Below are 16,188 nucleotides of genomic sequence, written 5' to 3'. Positions count from 1 at the left end.
TCTATCCCTAGTTTTGTAAGAACTTTTGTGAGGAATAGATGCTGAATTTTATTCAAACTCTTTTTGGTCCCTATTGGGGAAAATCAAACATGTTCTCTCTGTTGACATTAATGTAAATGTTTACAGGTTTACTAATAATCATTTTTGTCATTTCTGTGATAAACCTAATTGGCTTTTTTAAAAAATATCTTTATTGGAGTATAATTGCTTTATAATGTGTTAAAGTTTCTGCTGTACAACAAAGTGAATCAGCTGTATGTATACATATATCACCATATCCCCCTAATTGGCTTTTAAGGAATGATTTTTTAACATATGCTATTAAATATGGTTGCTAATATTTATTTGATTTTCATATCTACATTCATAATGAAATTAATTTATTGTGCTCTATTTGTACTCCGTAACAGTCTGACATGAAGGTAATTCTGGCTTCATAAATGAACTGGATGAAAATTTCATCTTTTTTCCACCCTGGAACAAATTAAGCATGTGAATTACTGTATATTTTTTTAACATAGGGCATCCCAGTGTATGAGATAACCCAATTTTTCAATAAGAAGATCTCAGAAATTATTTTTTAATAAATTTTATTATTTAAGGTTTTAGGGATATAGATGGAATAGTCAATGTCTACCTATATTTTAATTCATTAATTTAGTTATAAATATATTTTAAAATCATATATCATATAAATAATGTTGGTTTAAAAATATTGCTTTTTTCCACTTTGCAATTATTTTTATAACTTAATTCAAACAGTTAACAAGAATCTTTTTTTTTTTTTTTTTTTTTTTGCGGTACACGGGCCTCTCCCGTTGCGGAGCACAGGCTCCAGACGCGCAGGCTCAGCGGCCATGGCTCACGGGCCCAGCCACTCCGCGGCATGTGAGATCTTCCTGCACCAGGGCACGAACCCGCATCCCTTGCATCAGCAGGCGGACTCTCAACCACTGCGCCACCCGGGGAGCCCTGCATTCCCTTTCGAATTTGCTTATAAAGGCATCCAACTCTTGCCATTGAGATTATATGGCCAGGAATAATTACTACTGTTTTAAATATTTTAGCCTCCCTTTTTATTGATTTAATGAATCAATATCCATAAGTATCCAAATCTAGAATATTTCAGGCTAATGTGTCATATAAAATACAATCATAAAAGATGAGTCTATACATGATCACTACCTATCATATATCAGAGCTCAGGATAAATTTCACAACATTACAGATATGCATTAAGAAACAGGCTTAATGAAGGAAAACTTAAAAGCAAGAGTCTTAAATCCAGGGAGATTTAATTGTTTGTACAAGGCATGAGCATACAAATACAAATACATGTATCTAACACTAATCAGTATTGGGCCTTTAAGAACAAGCACATATATGCTAAAAAAATGTAATTTTTAATAATTATTTTATCTCAGTTTGGAAATTTTAACACTTTGTAAATAGATGATGAAGAGACAGGATCCACTTGAACAGCTGGAAAAAAAATACTTATATGTATTATTATCAGCAATAAAATGGTTTTCCTTTTTCTCCTTTTAACAGATTTCACGTGCTCACAACTACCACCATTCAAAAAACGACGTCTAGTGTATGAAAAAGTCCCTGGTAGACGTGATGGACAAACTCGTCTGAGGTTTTTTTGAAAGAAACGATAGTGCTTCATGCCACATTTCATTCTTTTTTATGATAAACTAGTAATAAAATGATTTAGGTTTGCTCATAAATCAACGAAAATGCACTTGTTCTTCGATGTTCTCGGTGTTTCTACATTAAATTTTCATAATATATATCTTGCCTTATAGTTTATATCTTTGTAAGTATTCTAATTAACATAATATTGTTATAAGATCCAAATAGCTCCCAGATTCACCGAAACATGAAAAGCCTTTTTTTCTTTTTAAGATAAATAGAAAACCTTGCCGATGTATATCAAAGGGTTGTTTGTTGTCTCCTGAAGGGCCTGCTGCCTCCACCTTTCCTCCAGCAAAAAGCCTTTGAAATGAGCCTCCATCTCAGTCTGACCCTCTTGAGTCCAGAAGTGAAGATCACCACAGTCAACCCTCCACCACCAAGAAAGTTAAAACCTAGGGCAAAATTGAAGTTAAAGAACTTCCAATTTAAATGCTGTCTTCGTAAACAAAATTTTCAAACAAACCACTGAGAGAAAATATTTGCAACCCACATGACAGAAAAAGGGCACACATTCCTAATATACAAAGAATTCCTACAAATTGATAGGAAAAAAGACAACCTAATAGAAAAATGGGCAAAATATATGAATAGATATTTCACAGAAGAAACAAAAATAGCCAATAAACATTTGAAACAATATGCATCTTCATTATTTATTAGGCAAATGCAAATTAAAACAATAAATTACTGCTTTTTCATGTATCAGATCAGCAAAATTTTTGAGAATTCCAGTGTCAGCATATGGGAGAAAGAACGCTTTCCTGTATTGTTGGTACAACATTTGGGGAGGAGAGTTGGTATATTTTTACATGGATGATTGTAGGTTTCTAATTAGTATTTGTATTCCATTGAATACATTTAAAAGAAAGATGTAATAATTTTATTTTAAAATGTCAATATTTCTAATAAAATTTTATTCTTTGCAACTATTCAAAGTTCTGATGAAACTTTTACATGTCAACTCTAAAATGGAGGTACATGGATTTGGGACATCTTTTTGCAAAAATGTTTGAAGACTACAAGCATTCTCTCTCTCTCCTGGCTTCCAAAATTATCACCCTGTTACTACCAAAATTGACCTCTACCTTTTTAGACCCAAAGGACATTCAGACATCACCTCACTTGATTTCTCTTCAGTGTTTGATACTGTTAATCACGTCCTCCTTTTTGAAACTGGCTTAACTTGACTTTAAACCAACTCTCTTACTCTTTTATTACACTTTTATTTATAGGATGTTTGGTTTTGCTTGGGTGTGTGGAGGGTGGAGACTTCAAAAGGAAACTATTTCTGGAAATTTTATTGGAATTTCTGTTGTGCTTTCTTAAAGTTTTGGCAGGATTTCTCCTAAACTAAGGTAAGGCTGTCTTACCAGTTTGCGGATCTCCTTGATCCCATCTTTTTTTAAAAAAAAAAAAACTTTTTTAAAAAAACTTTTTTAAAAAATTTATTTACTTATTTATTTTTGGCTGCATGGGGTCTTCATTGCTGCACCTGGGCTTTCTCTAGTTGCAGCGGGCAGGGGCTATTCTTTGTTGTGGTGCGCAGGCTTCTCATTGTGGTGTCTTCTTTTGTTGTGGAGCATGGGCTCTAGGCACGCAGGCTTCAGTAGTTGTGGCACTCAGGCCCAGTAGTTGTGGCACACAGGCTTAGTTGCTCCGCAGCATGTGGGATCTTCCTGGACCAGGGGTGGAACCCGTGTCCCCTGCATTGGCAGGCAGATTCTTAACCACTGCGCGACCAGGGAAGTCCCTTGATCCCATCTTTAATCAGCTTGCAGAGGAGAGGAGTTTCTTTATAGGCCCTAGACTGGGGCAAGCTTAGGCCAAGCTATCAACACCCACACCCCTGCTTCCTCACCAAATAGAGTGAAAGCGTCTGAGTCCTCCTGCCTGTATTTCTCAACGATGCTCGGTGTTTAAGGACACATTCATTCTGCCTGGGTCTGGAGCAGCCTCTAGTGCTGTTGCCCATCAGAGGTATTACTGGGAGGCAAGTCTTGTGTTGGTAGCCTGGGAACAGAGGATAAAGTAAATGAGTTCTGCTTCAGCAGAGCACTCCCAGGGAGCGACTGTCACATGACCGATTGGGTTGGTCCATAGGAGAAGCCTGAAGGGTTTGGATAGGTCCTTGTTAGGGGGTCAGAATTGTCAGTCCAGCCTCCAAGATCCTCTCCCAAACACCATATCACATGGAATTATTTAGAATAGGCCCAGCTTCCCAGGTTGGCTCTTGCCATGGAAACTTCGATTATCTGAGAGTGTTTCCCCATGAGGTTTTTCATGTTCTAAGGGGAGTTACTTGCCCTTAGATCTACGACTGGTAGCTGTGATGCTCACCTTTGAGGGCTTTTGAGTGGCCTTACCCCCAAGTTCCTAGGCCCAGCCCAAACACTGTAGGACTCATCAGAACATCAGCTGTCCCTTCCAGTTGTGGGTGGACATAAGATACTCCTTCCCTCGTCAGTGAGACTCAGCGTACAACTGGGGATCAACACCAGGGTGTCGCACGCCTTGCCTCTCACAGTAAGAGCCCAGTTATTCTCCCCAAATAACAAGCCTGCCCTAAAGCAAAGTATCCAACAATTTTAATAAATGGAGTAGCCTAGGTTGGAGGGGATGGGGAGTGCAAACTGTAGCAATCCAAAATGAAAGCTGAAAAAAATACGTTTTCTGTCTTTTGCTTTTTTATTTGGTTTATCAGTTTTACCGTACAAGAATTTTAAATTCCATACTTAATTATGTATTTAAATTGCTTATTTATTTAAATTTAATTTGATCATCAAGTATACATATCTTCTCTTTTTTGATTTCTGGGTTTCCTGCCTTGCTTACGAAGCCCTTTTTTACCCTGAAGTTACACAACTATTCTCCTAACTTTTCTTCTAATGCTTTTTTATCACCTTTCTTTAACCTATGGAATTTTTTTTGCATAGTATAATACAGGACCAATTTTATTTCCTTCCAAATGCATAGCCAATAATGCCGGCACTATTTGTTAAATTAACTATACTTTCCACTGAATAGAAAAAAAAGTCAGGTCTATTTCCGAACTATTATGATCCATCCAATCATCTATTTGTCTAGTCCTATACTACAATAATATTGTTTATTTTGAATTTTTTGTTTTGAATATTTTGTTTTTTTAAGTCATATTGTTCTGATTCAGCAGCTTCAAAGTAAGTTAGTATCTGGTAAGGCAAGTTTCACCCTCCCACGTTTCATACACACACATGCACGATTTTGTTTTGTTTTAATTAATTTATTTATTTTTTATTTTTGACTGTATTGGGTCTTCATTGCTGCATGCGGACTTTCTCTAGCTGCAGCAAATGGGGGCTACTCTTCACCGTGGTGCATGTACTTCTCATTGCGGTGGCTTCTCTTGTTGCAGAGCACAGGCTCTAGGCCCACTGGCTTCAGTAGTTGTGGTGCATGGGCTCAGTAGTTGTGGCTCACAGGCTCCAGAGCGCAGGCTCAGTAGTTGTGGCGCATGGGCCTAGTTGTTCTGTGGCATGTGGGATCTTCCTGGACCAGGGCTCAAACCTGTGTCCCCTGCATTGACAGGCAGATTCTTAACCACTGCACCACCAGGGAAGTCCACATGCACAGTTTTAAAAGCTATTCTTGGACACTTGATTTTCCATATAAACTTCTAGATATTTTAACCAGTTTCCCTTAAAAAATAAAATAGGAATTCCACTAAATTTATAGAAATTTTAGTAAGATTGCATTTTAATGAAATTGTCCTAATACCCTGAAATTTATTTGGACCCTGTTCTATAAACATCAGTAAAATCTTTTATGATTCTTGCACGTTTGTTAAATGTATTTTCAAGTATTTTTTATAGTTTTGTCATTAAAGTGGAAATGGGATAGTTTCCATTTCTATTTTTTAAAATTATAGTTGATTTACAAAGTTGTGCCCATTTCCATTTTTAACTAGCTATTGTCAGTGTAGAAAATGCTTTTTATTTTTTTATATATACTTTGTATCCAGCCAGCCTCCCAAATTGTAATATTACAAATTTAAGTATTTCTTTTACTAAACTGAGTTTTCAAAGTGTAAAATTATATAATCCATAAATACAGATATTATTTCTTCTTAAATGTTTATGCCAGCAAGTCATTTGATGAAATCCAATAGCTGTTCTGAATAAAAACTAAGTGAATTAGTGAAATAAGTGAAGGAAATTAAAGATGATAAAGACAGTTTACTAAAATCAACAGCAAATTTCATATTACATGGTGAAATGTGGAAGCATTCAGCATATTAGGAACAAACAAAATACTTTTTATCACCACTATTATTCAGCACTACTTTGGAAGTCTTAGCTAATGCAGTAAGATGAAAAAATGAAATGATGTAAACATTCTCTCCTTTAAACCCTTCATGTAATGAATGACATTGATTTGCTTATGTTGAATTAGCTTTGTAAGGCTGTATCTTCTCTTGATAAACTACAGAACTTGACTTGCTTATATTTAAGACGTATCTATACTCATAAGTGAGATATCTATAGTTTTCTTGTACTATCTTACCAAGTTTTTGCCAAATGGAAAGTGAAATCAAGAGATTTTTTTTGACACATAAAAAGCTCTACATAATTAACGTATACAACTTAATGAATTTGGAGATACGTATACACCTATGAAACCACTAACATAATCCATGCCATAAACTTACCCATCACCTCCAAGTTTCCTCCTGCCTTATTATTTTTTGTCATAAGAACAATTAACATAAAATCTACCCTCTTACCAAATTTTAAAGTATCCAGTACAGCAGTGTTAACTATAGGCACTGTGCTGAACAGTAGATTTCTAAGATATACTCATCTTTTATAGCTGAAAATTTGTTTTTTGTTTTTGTTTTTCGTTTTATTTTAGTTGCGGCACGCGGGATCCTCGTTGCGGCAACGCGGGATCTTCGTCGCGGTATGCGGGATCTTTTAGCTGCGGCATGCAGGAATCTTTTAGTTGTGGCATGCAGGCTCTTAGTTGCAGCATGCGGGATCCCTGACCAGGGATCGAACCCGGGCCCCCTACATTGGGAACATGGAGTCTTAACCACTGGACCACCAGGGAAGTCCCGAAAATTTATTTTTTAATGGAGATTTTTTTTTAATGATTTTTGTTGTTAAGATGGAGAATGGAACATGTTTAAATGCTGATAAAAGGATGCAGTAGAGAAGTTGAAGATAAAGGAGAAAAGGGCTAACTGATGGTGTGACATTTCAGAGGTGAAACGGATCCACAGAATAAGAGGGTTAGAAAAACGACACCTGAATTTTGACCGAATGGAAGGGATTCAGATCACTTAGATTTGGAAGTTTAGTGGCTGGAAGTAAAAGAAGTTCCATCTTATGAATTCTACATTCTCTACTATAACACTACTTATGTTCAAATATATTCTCATTTATTTGTTTATGGATTTATACATAGCTATTTCAAAGAGCAAATGTTGCCAGTAATTGAGATATTTCTGCATGTTATACATATATCTATTTTTCACAAAATTCTGTGAGGGCTTGTAAACAAAAATTTCACCTCCCACTACCAGCATTCAATCTCACAAGCAAACAAAATCTATGAAGCCTTAAAACAAAATCAGACACAAAATGTTGCTGTCATTAGCAGAAATTAAGCAGAAATTTTATTTCCAAGCTCTTCAAAGATTATAACAAACGCATATAAAGTATTCTTTTAAGTGTCCCAAATTAAATCAAAGGCACATCATCAAAGTAAAACACTTGTGACATTGAGAATTCATTTAGGTTGTAATCTTTTCCCATCACTTTTTTTTTAATCATTTGCAATATTCTGTAGATGACATTTAAACATTGGTTTAAAGACATGAAATAATTTAGTATTTTTTTTAAGTAAAACCACCATTATAAAATAGAGAAACTTAAGAAGACAAAGATCAAATCTGCTTCATATACAGGATGGGGCAATCTAATACACAACACAACATTAATCCTTTCAAACAAGTTTGCTAAGAAACAGCTCCCATATTTAGTGTTAAAAATAAAACAATCTTCTCATTTAGAAAAATCAAGACATCATTTGATTAATAAAGCCCATTCTTCCCCAATTTTATACTTGCTTGTCTTCATTTAGAAATCATAAATTCATGAGAAAAGAACAAATTTTGTTATGGTATAAAAATCTTAGTCAGGAACAACAAATTACAAATATTTAATTTTTTTAACAAACAATACTGTTTTCCTTCCAAAAATGTAAACATCTAGTAAATAAAACATACGTAACATTCCAGGTATAGAAACGTTAGTAATTCACTTAATGAAAGAGGTGTATTTTGGTATATTTGGTGGTAAGGTTTTTGTTTAAGTATAAAGCACTTCAACAAAGAACCAGGCCGTTATTTTTTAAAATCTACTCCTTCACCCAGTTTCCTTGAGTAGAAACTCATAAATTTCCATAGAATTTTGGCTAAAGGACCAGGCCACAGGAAAGGTCCTGTGAAATATCTAAAAGTCATTTGGCTGGAGAAGTGCGTTCTTGAGATTTGGAGGCAGTCATTCATCACTTGGTGCTTGAAAGCATTCCTCAGCGGACTTCTTCCCTATTGGAAAGAGAATTTGGTAGGCTTTCATTTAGTAAAAGTTATACATAAAATTAACTAGTCATCGGGCTTCCCTGGTGGCGCAGTGGTTGACAGTCCGCCTGCCGATGCAGGGGACGCGGGTTCGTGCCCCGGTCTGGGAAGATCCTACATGCCGCGGAGCGGCTGGGCCCGTGAGCCATGGCCGCTGAGCCTGCGCGTCCGGAGCCTGTGCTCCGCAACGGGAGAGGCCACAACAGTGAGAGGCCCGCGTAGCACAAAAAAAAAAAAATTAACTAGTCATCATTTCATAGGTCACTTTAGGGTTCTCAAAGAAGAAAGTAACATGTTAATACCAGAAAATCCAAACTACAACCATTGAATAAGTAGGACCCATGAAAGTGCTCTGTAAAAAGAAAAATGCTATGCCAGCAGAAGACTATTATTTTAATACCATAAATATGAACATTTTCCATTAAAAGGTACAATAGTACCTGATAGTATGATTACTTCCTTCTTGTTAATGTGAATAATTTCCTTTTCAAGTATATGAAAAAAGACCTAAGATGATTACTTCCTGTATAAACACCCCTTAGAACATGTAATTTGAAATATATTGGCCCCAAAAGACTCTAATAATTTATGCCCTGCCCTGCTCCCCCGCCTCCAAAAAATACAGTGAAAATGTGAATGAGACCCCATACAACACACTAGAATCCAGGAAATTTATTATAGGCCACCAAAGAGGTGTTTTCATTTCAAGAATAAATTTTTAAGGTTCTTTTAACCCTACTCACACTTTCCCCAGTTACTCCATTTCTTCCTCCATTAAAACACAGAAATACATTCTGAAAGCTTCTAGGAAAGAAATCACAGCTGGTGATGGGACCAAGTCTCCTCTGGAGAGTCCTTAGTCCCAAGAGTAACAAGTCAGTTGATAGCACCAAGCAACAAATCACAACTCCAGGATGGTGTAAGGACAGAGAAGATGGTATTGAGGTCAAGAAATTATTATTGGCCAGCTCAGTTCAAAAGCTCAAGTACACAAGGATATTAGCATCTCATGAGTTAGTGCAAAGAGCATTGAGACTCTTCTAATTAGATATATTCCACAAGCAGCAGATGAGAGTCATCCTTCAGGTAAAGTTGTGCATTTTGCTGGGTTTATTTTAATTCCCCCAAGAACGGTAGATATTTAAAACTCAGTTGCCCAAGTCCTTTGGGAAGCCCCATGATAATGCTATGGCCCCAAGACGGCCTGGTGTATCATTACTCACCAGTCTTCAGAGTAAAGCACAGGATCTGTGCTCCCGAAAGGGGTTGCTTCCAGCTGGAACACCTACCAGCAGGGCGTCCTTACAGGCATTCTGCATGCAGTACTGTTGAAGCTCTGCTGCCGCCTGAGAGACCTGAAACAAAGGGACAAGAGCTTGACACGCTGCTCACAGCCAGATCCATCCAGCAGTCACTTGAGACTCTGAAAAATGATCATACAACCTGACAAAGGTCATACTTTGTGCAACCTCCAAGAGTCTTTTTTGCTGAAAGTTCTAATAATTGAACTCCAAAGAGGAAAGGTTACAATTTCTATAACCTTGATTTAGGGTATTTTTGGTTTAATGGCTTACTCAACAAAGGAAAGATAAAGCCGTATCTTTCATCCATTTAGAATCCTAGTTTTGAGACTGAATTTGAAAGAAATAGCTTATCCTAGTGTGCCCTTTACAAATTTTCACTTATAAAGCATGCATTGATATATCCAGGTCTGCCATGTGAACAGACTATTTTAATGTTTACAAGGCTGGATGGAGCCTTATCTGGTCTGCTCAAAACAAGTGACGAGGTCCCTCCATCATGTTTGTCTTGTTTTGTTTTTTTTTTTGCGGTACACGGGCCTCTCACTGCTGTGGCCTCTCCCATTGCGGAGCACAGGCTCTGCACGTGCAGGCTCAGCGGCCATGGCTCACGGGCCCAGCCGCTCCGCGGCACGTGGGATCCTCCCAGACCGGGGCACAAACCCGCGTCCCCTGCATCGGCAGGCGGACTCTCAACCACTGCGCCACCAGGGAAGCCCTCCATCGTGTTTTTGAAGCAGAACAGCTTATTGGTTAAGAGTGCAGTCTCTGGACAAGTTACTTAACTTCTCAGTACCTGTTTTCTCATCTGTGAAATGTATTTAGTAACAGTGCCTACCTTCCTGAGTTGATGTAATAATTAAATGAGTTAATGCAAGTAAAACACTTAGAATAGTGTTGACACTAGTTAGCAATCATTTGTGGCAGACTGCAGAAACAGTCACAATATTTTGCAGCTCCTACCACCAAGAAGTAAAGTCTTTATCCACCCCTTGAATCTGGGCTGGCCTTGAAACTTACTTTGACCAGGACAATGGCAGAAATAATGGGCAAGTTCCAAGCTTAGGCCTCAAAAGCCTTTGCAGCTACTTCTCTTGCTATGGTTGCAACCGTAAGACCACCATCAAATGAACCCAAGCTAGCCTACTGGAGGTCTTGTGGAGGAGAACCAGTCAGCCAAACCCCAGCCACCTGCCTACTAACCTCCAGACATATGAGTGAGGCCATCCTAGATCATCCAGCCATCAGCTAACCCTCCATTTGATGGCAGATGCACAGAGAGCCCAGCAAAGACCAACAGAACTATACAGCTGAGCACAGCTTAAACTGTTGATCCAAGAATTGCGAGTTTATAAAGGTTGTTTTAAACCACTAAGTTTTGAAGAATGTATTAGGCAGTATTGACACTATATTATTCTACCTTTCTTCTTAGCGTCCATTTGATGGATATTTGTACTTGGAGGCTTTCCTTGCTTTCCATTTTTCTTGTACTGAAAAAGTGTTTTGTATAAAATCTCACCCATATTGTACAAAAATGTTCCGACTGCGGTTCAAGTATTACTACTAATTTGTGTTAATTTTCCAAGCTTCCAAATAACTGAAAAAATCGATTCCTTAGGTGTCAGTTACTATCTAGTTTCTAGAATACTTTAGGAATTTTAGTTTCATTAATGTAATGACAATTTATATCATATAAACATGTAATATAATGTTGCCAAACTAATGTTTAAGCTTGCCTTTCCCTCAACAGAAGTTCTGACATTTTCATGTTAATTATAATTGGAATTACTGATTATATATATATGTTATTAATTCAAAAGAAATTTGGAACCAATTATGCTCATACTTATTATCTCAGCTTCAGAGGGAACGAGTGAACTCCACACATGATGGGTGGAAAGAGACTGTCTCCCAGGACTCCCAGAGAAATGGGACTAACTGCACCCTAGCCTAAAGAACATGTCAAAAAGTTAAGGTGAGGGATATGCAAAGCAAATGAGAGAAGAGTAAAGTGGTCAGCATTTCTCTAGCACTTTGAAGGGGAAAACTCTGGCCTGGGAGAATACAAGCCCAAACCCTTAGAAGTTGTATCCTCCCAATGGAGGTGGGATAATCCCTACCCAAATCATATGACTTTCCTTGGTTTGAGCCCAGGCTGACCCATCAACTTCTGAGAGACTTCTCCAAAGCAAAGAAGGGGTCCTTGGAAGGATACTGAGCACTGAAGCACTGGGAGGGGGTGCCCTCCATCATATGCTAAGAAACTGGTATTCCGGTTTATTTACCAGTTAGCAAGTCTGTGAAAGAGAAGACGTCTCTGGGTGTGCTGAGAACTTCCATCCGTCACTGAGCCCTGATATGAGTCAAACCAGACCCTGGAAGGTTGTGACTCCCTAAGGTGCTGCCTGAGAAAAGCCCTGCCAAGCACCCCAAACCATACTCCCATGAGGACACTCTGCAAATAAGCTTATTATCTGTGTGACTTTGAGCTATTCACTTGACTTCTCTGTGTCTCAGTTTCACCACCTGTAACTACTTTTTAAATGTAGATAAGAATACCTTCCCCAGCTACTGCACAGGGTAGGCAGGCGTCTGGCTCACAGTTTTTCTTTCCACTTCAGGTCCCCACATCATCTTAAACATTTCCAACAACCCTAGTTTCATTTCCCTGAGCTCCTCTCTTCAAACAACCTTCTCCTCAACAGCAGTAGTTACAGCCAATACCTGTAACTGCTCCACATCTGTAATTTCACACTCCAACATCCTGCCTTCCGATCACAATCTCTCCTGCCCATCCAGGGTGCTGCTTCCTTTCTCCTCACTACACCTGCTCTTTGACCTCAGGGGGAACATCTCTTCCTTTTTTGTCTGGCCCATCACAGGGAGGCTGGCTCTGTTCCTTCTCCATTCAGCCTGGGTTCAGCCTCTTTCCGGCCAGACGCTCAAATTCCTTGCTCTCCACTCCCATTTCTATCTTTCTGGCAAAACTCCCCCGCTAACCCACTACTTGGATCAACTACCATTCACCTTGGGCACTCAGATTCCTGGGCAGCCAAATACTGCTGGAGACAAAAAAAAAAAAAAAAAGTAGGACAATCAATCTCACAGTAGCTGGGTCTTCAGAATCACAAAGTGTCTATGATTGTGCCTGCTAGGGGGTCCTCTCCCATTCCCAACAGCACTCTCTCCCTCATCTTCAGCGCTTGTGACACCATAAGTTCCCTTTTTTCTGCCTTAAAAGAAAACTTGGCCTCCTATTTCACAAAGAAAATTGTCATCATACAAGGTATTAAGGCCTTATCTGGAAACATCTATGTTAACACATATCCTTCCTCCTTTCTTCCTGCCTCAGAAGGTGCCCCTCCAACCCCAGACCCCCTTAGACAGACTACCTGTCTCTACCTCCAGTTCTCCTTCTCCATTTGTTTCTCCCCCTCGACCTAAAAATACAGTGTGTTCCTTCCTCTCAACCTCAAAATACAACTTTTCATTTCCTAAATTAAAAAAAAAAAAAAGGTTTCCTCTTTAAAACCAGATTTTTTTTTTTAAAAAAAGTCTTTCTATCCTATTACAAATTAGATTCGGCACCTACTACTACATGTCACTGAAACCTCTTCTGCATTCCACAGCTCTCTCTCTACCTTGTTTTAGAATCAATTACATCAATTACTCTCTGAAATTATTTTATTTATTGGTTAGTGTGTTTATTGTTTATCTTCCCCACTAGAATGACGTTTTCTCAGTACCTAGAATAGGGCCTGGTACAAAGAAAAGGCACTACTGAGGTCCACAGACTATCGCAGCAGTGTCCATTCATTCACACACACATTCTACAAATAATGCTATATACTAGTTGGTAAACACAATTACACATCAGATGCTTTTTAATCAACTGACTAAACACTGGACACGTTGACTAAGCCTCAGAATTGCGAAAACCCCTCCTTCCTTGCTTCAGTACCCTTGCTTTCCCTTGCTTCCCTTCTCGCGGGCATCTCTTTCGGCGGGTCCCTGGGTTCCACACTCTGGTCACTTCCTACAGCTTTCACTCCTATACGTTCTCTCAGCCTCGTTCTCTGAGCTTCGGCCCAGGTAGCCAAACACCTCCCGGGCATCCCCTCAAAGTCCACGTATCCGAAACTTTCGCATCATCTCTCCTCCTTACCGTAGCGAATGGCAACGCCATCCATCCTGTCACCAGGCCAGAAACCCGAGCAGCGCCCTCCTCCCCCCTCATCCTATCAACCCATCACCGAGGCTCATCCATTCAGTCTCCTCCGCAGCTCTGGACCCCATCCTCCCGCACCAGCCAAGCCCGGGGGGGCCACCAGCACGTCGCCCGCATTCCTGGTGTCCTCGCGTCCGTCGGGCACCCCAAGTCATTGTCCCCATCACTGAAACATGACCGCGCCGGGGCTCTCGGTCCCGGACCGCCCTCGCGGGGACAGGTGCGTTTCTCCCGGGCGCCGGGGTCCGGGCCCGGCCCTGCGCGGACTCCCGCCGCCCGAGGCCGAGCCGCGAGCCTGGTCGGGCGCCGTCCTCAGGGCCGCCCACAGCGTCCGGCCACCCGGCTCGCGCTCAGGTCGGCCCCGCAGCTGTCCGCCCGGGCGCGGCCTCCTCCTCCCAGGCCCGCGGACGGCCGGGCGGTCTCCGCACCCCGAGGCCAGACGCCGGCGCGGGCCTCACTTTGATTCTCTCCACGCCGGCCTCCAGCTTGAGCTGCTCCACCAGGCGCTGCAGGGCGCTTACGCTGGCCCCGGAAGACATGGCGGCGGCCTGAGCTCCGAGCGAGTGAGCGAGCCGGTGGGCGGGCGGAGACGCGAGGCCCCGAGGCCCAGCGCCGCCCCGGGGCGGGGAAGCCGCTGCGCCTGCCCCGCCGCCCGCCGGCCGCTGCGCCTGCCCCGCCGCCCAACGGTTGCTCCCGGCCTCGCCCGGCAGCCGCTCCCCTCAGTGGCAGGCGCAACAGGTAAGCGAAACCTTGGGGTCTCGAGCTGACGGACACCTAACTCTGCGTTCTAAGCCGGGAGGGCGCCTGCGTCTACCCCTGGCCCCCGAGCCGCGTCGCGGGGCCCACACAGGGCGCCCACCTGCACATCGAAGCTTCTAGGAGGAGCAGGAGTGGGTGTGGGGGATGGAAAAGGAGAAGACGCTCTCCTGGAGACTCGGAACTGTGACTGCGTGTGGATGGAGCAAGGTGTGGAGCGAGTGGCAGAAATAAGGGGCCACGTGTGAAGGCTTCGAAGCCCTGCGAGGGAGTTATCCTCGGGTAGGTGAGGACGGTCGATGGGGTTTCCATGCAACAGAAACAGGTTTCTGCGTTAGCCTGTGACTGTGTGACGGGAATCCTAGCGGTTCGGCAGGGTCAGTAAAGTAAGAAGGGTAAAATCGCAGGCCCTGACATATTTGCAGAACATACAGAAGAAAATTAAATTCAGCCCCCCTCACTCCCGTCTCGCCGTTCAACTGTAACCATTGTTTCTCTTGTGCTGCATTTTTTTTATAGTGGACATTAGTGTGTTTCACAAAACTGGCATCATTACTATATGTAAAACGTGGTTTTTGTTTTTTTTTAATTAATTTATTTTATTTTATTGTTTATCTTTGGCTGCGTTGGGTCTTCGTTGCCACACGAGGGCTTCCTCTAGTTGCAGAGAGTGATGGCTACTCTTCATTGTGGTGCGCGGGCTTCTCATTGCTGTGGCTTGCCTTTGTTGCGGAGCACAGGCTCTAGGCGTGTGGGCTTCAGTAGTTGTGGCAGGTGGGCTCAGTAGTTGCGGCTCACCGGTTCTAGAGCACAGGCTCAGTAGTTGTGGCACACAGGCTTAGTTGCTCCACGGCAGGTGGGATCTTCCTGGAGCAAGGCTCGAACCCATGTCCCCTGCATTGGCAGGCGGATTCTTAACCGCTGAGCCACCAGGGAAGACCCAAACGTGTGTTTTTTGTTGATTTTGTTTTTCACTTAATGTATTATGAATATTTCCTGATTATTCTTGTGCGCCACTGTATTTGTTAGAACCCACTTAAATTGAGTAATGCAAAAAGGTAATACACTGGCTTGTGTAACTCAAAAGCCCAAGGACTTTAAAGTAATGGGTTTAATTGCCCAAATAATAGCTGTAGGGCTCTCATTTCTCCATCTCTTGGCTCTGCTTTTTCTGAGTGTTGGCCTTGTTTTTTTCAATGGTAAATAGACTCCCTCTAGTGCTGCGAAGGAAAGTTTATTGCCCCAGCCTAGGAACCCCAGGAGCAGTAGCACCTCTTTTCTGTCTTTCTAATTGCTGCAGCAAAAATCCCCATAATGGACCTCACTGACCTTATTGAGTCATGTGTCCACCCCTGAACCAGTCGATTTGAAGGCAAGCGTTTGTGTGGTGTTGGAAAGCCCGGATTAGCTGCCCCTGGCCGAGAGCAGGATGTGGGCTGGGGTCAGCCCCACCTCTAGTGGGCCCTGTGGTGTGCCACCCAATTTCCCATTTAGGACCAAGGCATTCATTGCCCCACCTGCCGGGAGTAGCAGCAGCTGATGCCTCTCAGCTGAGTCCCTCTGGAAACTGCCCTTGGCCCGAG

The 16,188-nt window shown here is 41.5% G+C and overlaps 3 protein-coding genes across 3 annotated transcripts in view; 2 read left to right on the top strand and 1 right to left on the bottom strand.

Moving 5' to 3' along the window:
• Positions 1-1,846, top strand: part of SHOC1 (shortage in chiasmata 1) — a 91,393-nt gene extending 89,547 nt beyond the window's left edge. Inside the window, exon 28 of the mRNA XM_079925835.1 lies at positions 1,552-1,846. Coding sequence (XP_079781961.1) covers positions 1,552-1,652 — 101 coding nt within the window. The 3' untranslated portion in view covers positions 1,653-1,846. The remainder of the gene's footprint in view (positions 1-1,551) is intronic.
• Positions 1,847-7,306: 5,460 nt separating this feature from the next.
• GNG10 (G protein subunit gamma 10) lies at positions 7,307-14,499 on the bottom strand. The gene is made up of 3 exons (XM_079925834.1): positions 14,308-14,499; positions 9,544-9,675; positions 7,307-8,287 (listed from the first exon to the last, which is right to left on the bottom strand). Exons 1-2 carry the CDS (start codon positions 14,386-14,388, stop codon positions 9,550-9,552), a joined length of 207 nt encoding a protein of 68 aa, XP_079781960.1. The 5' UTR covers positions 14,389-14,499; the 3' UTR covers positions 7,307-8,287; positions 9,544-9,549.
• Positions 14,500-14,534: 35 nt separating this feature from the next.
• Positions 14,535-16,188, top strand: part of PTGR1 (prostaglandin reductase 1) — a 73,316-nt gene continuing 71,662 nt past the window's right edge. Inside the window, 1 exon segment of the mRNA XM_079925836.1 lies at positions 14,535-14,587. The gene's annotated coding sequence lies outside the window, so the exon portion shown is untranslated.

The sequence above is a fragment of the Stenella coeruleoalba genome (genome assembly GCF_951394435.1).
Source record: "Stenella coeruleoalba genome assembly, chromosome: 7".
Classification (NCBI taxonomy): Eukaryota; Metazoa; Chordata; class Mammalia; order Artiodactyla; family Delphinidae; genus Stenella; species Stenella coeruleoalba.
This window is presented reverse-complemented; position numbering and strand designations above follow the sequence as displayed.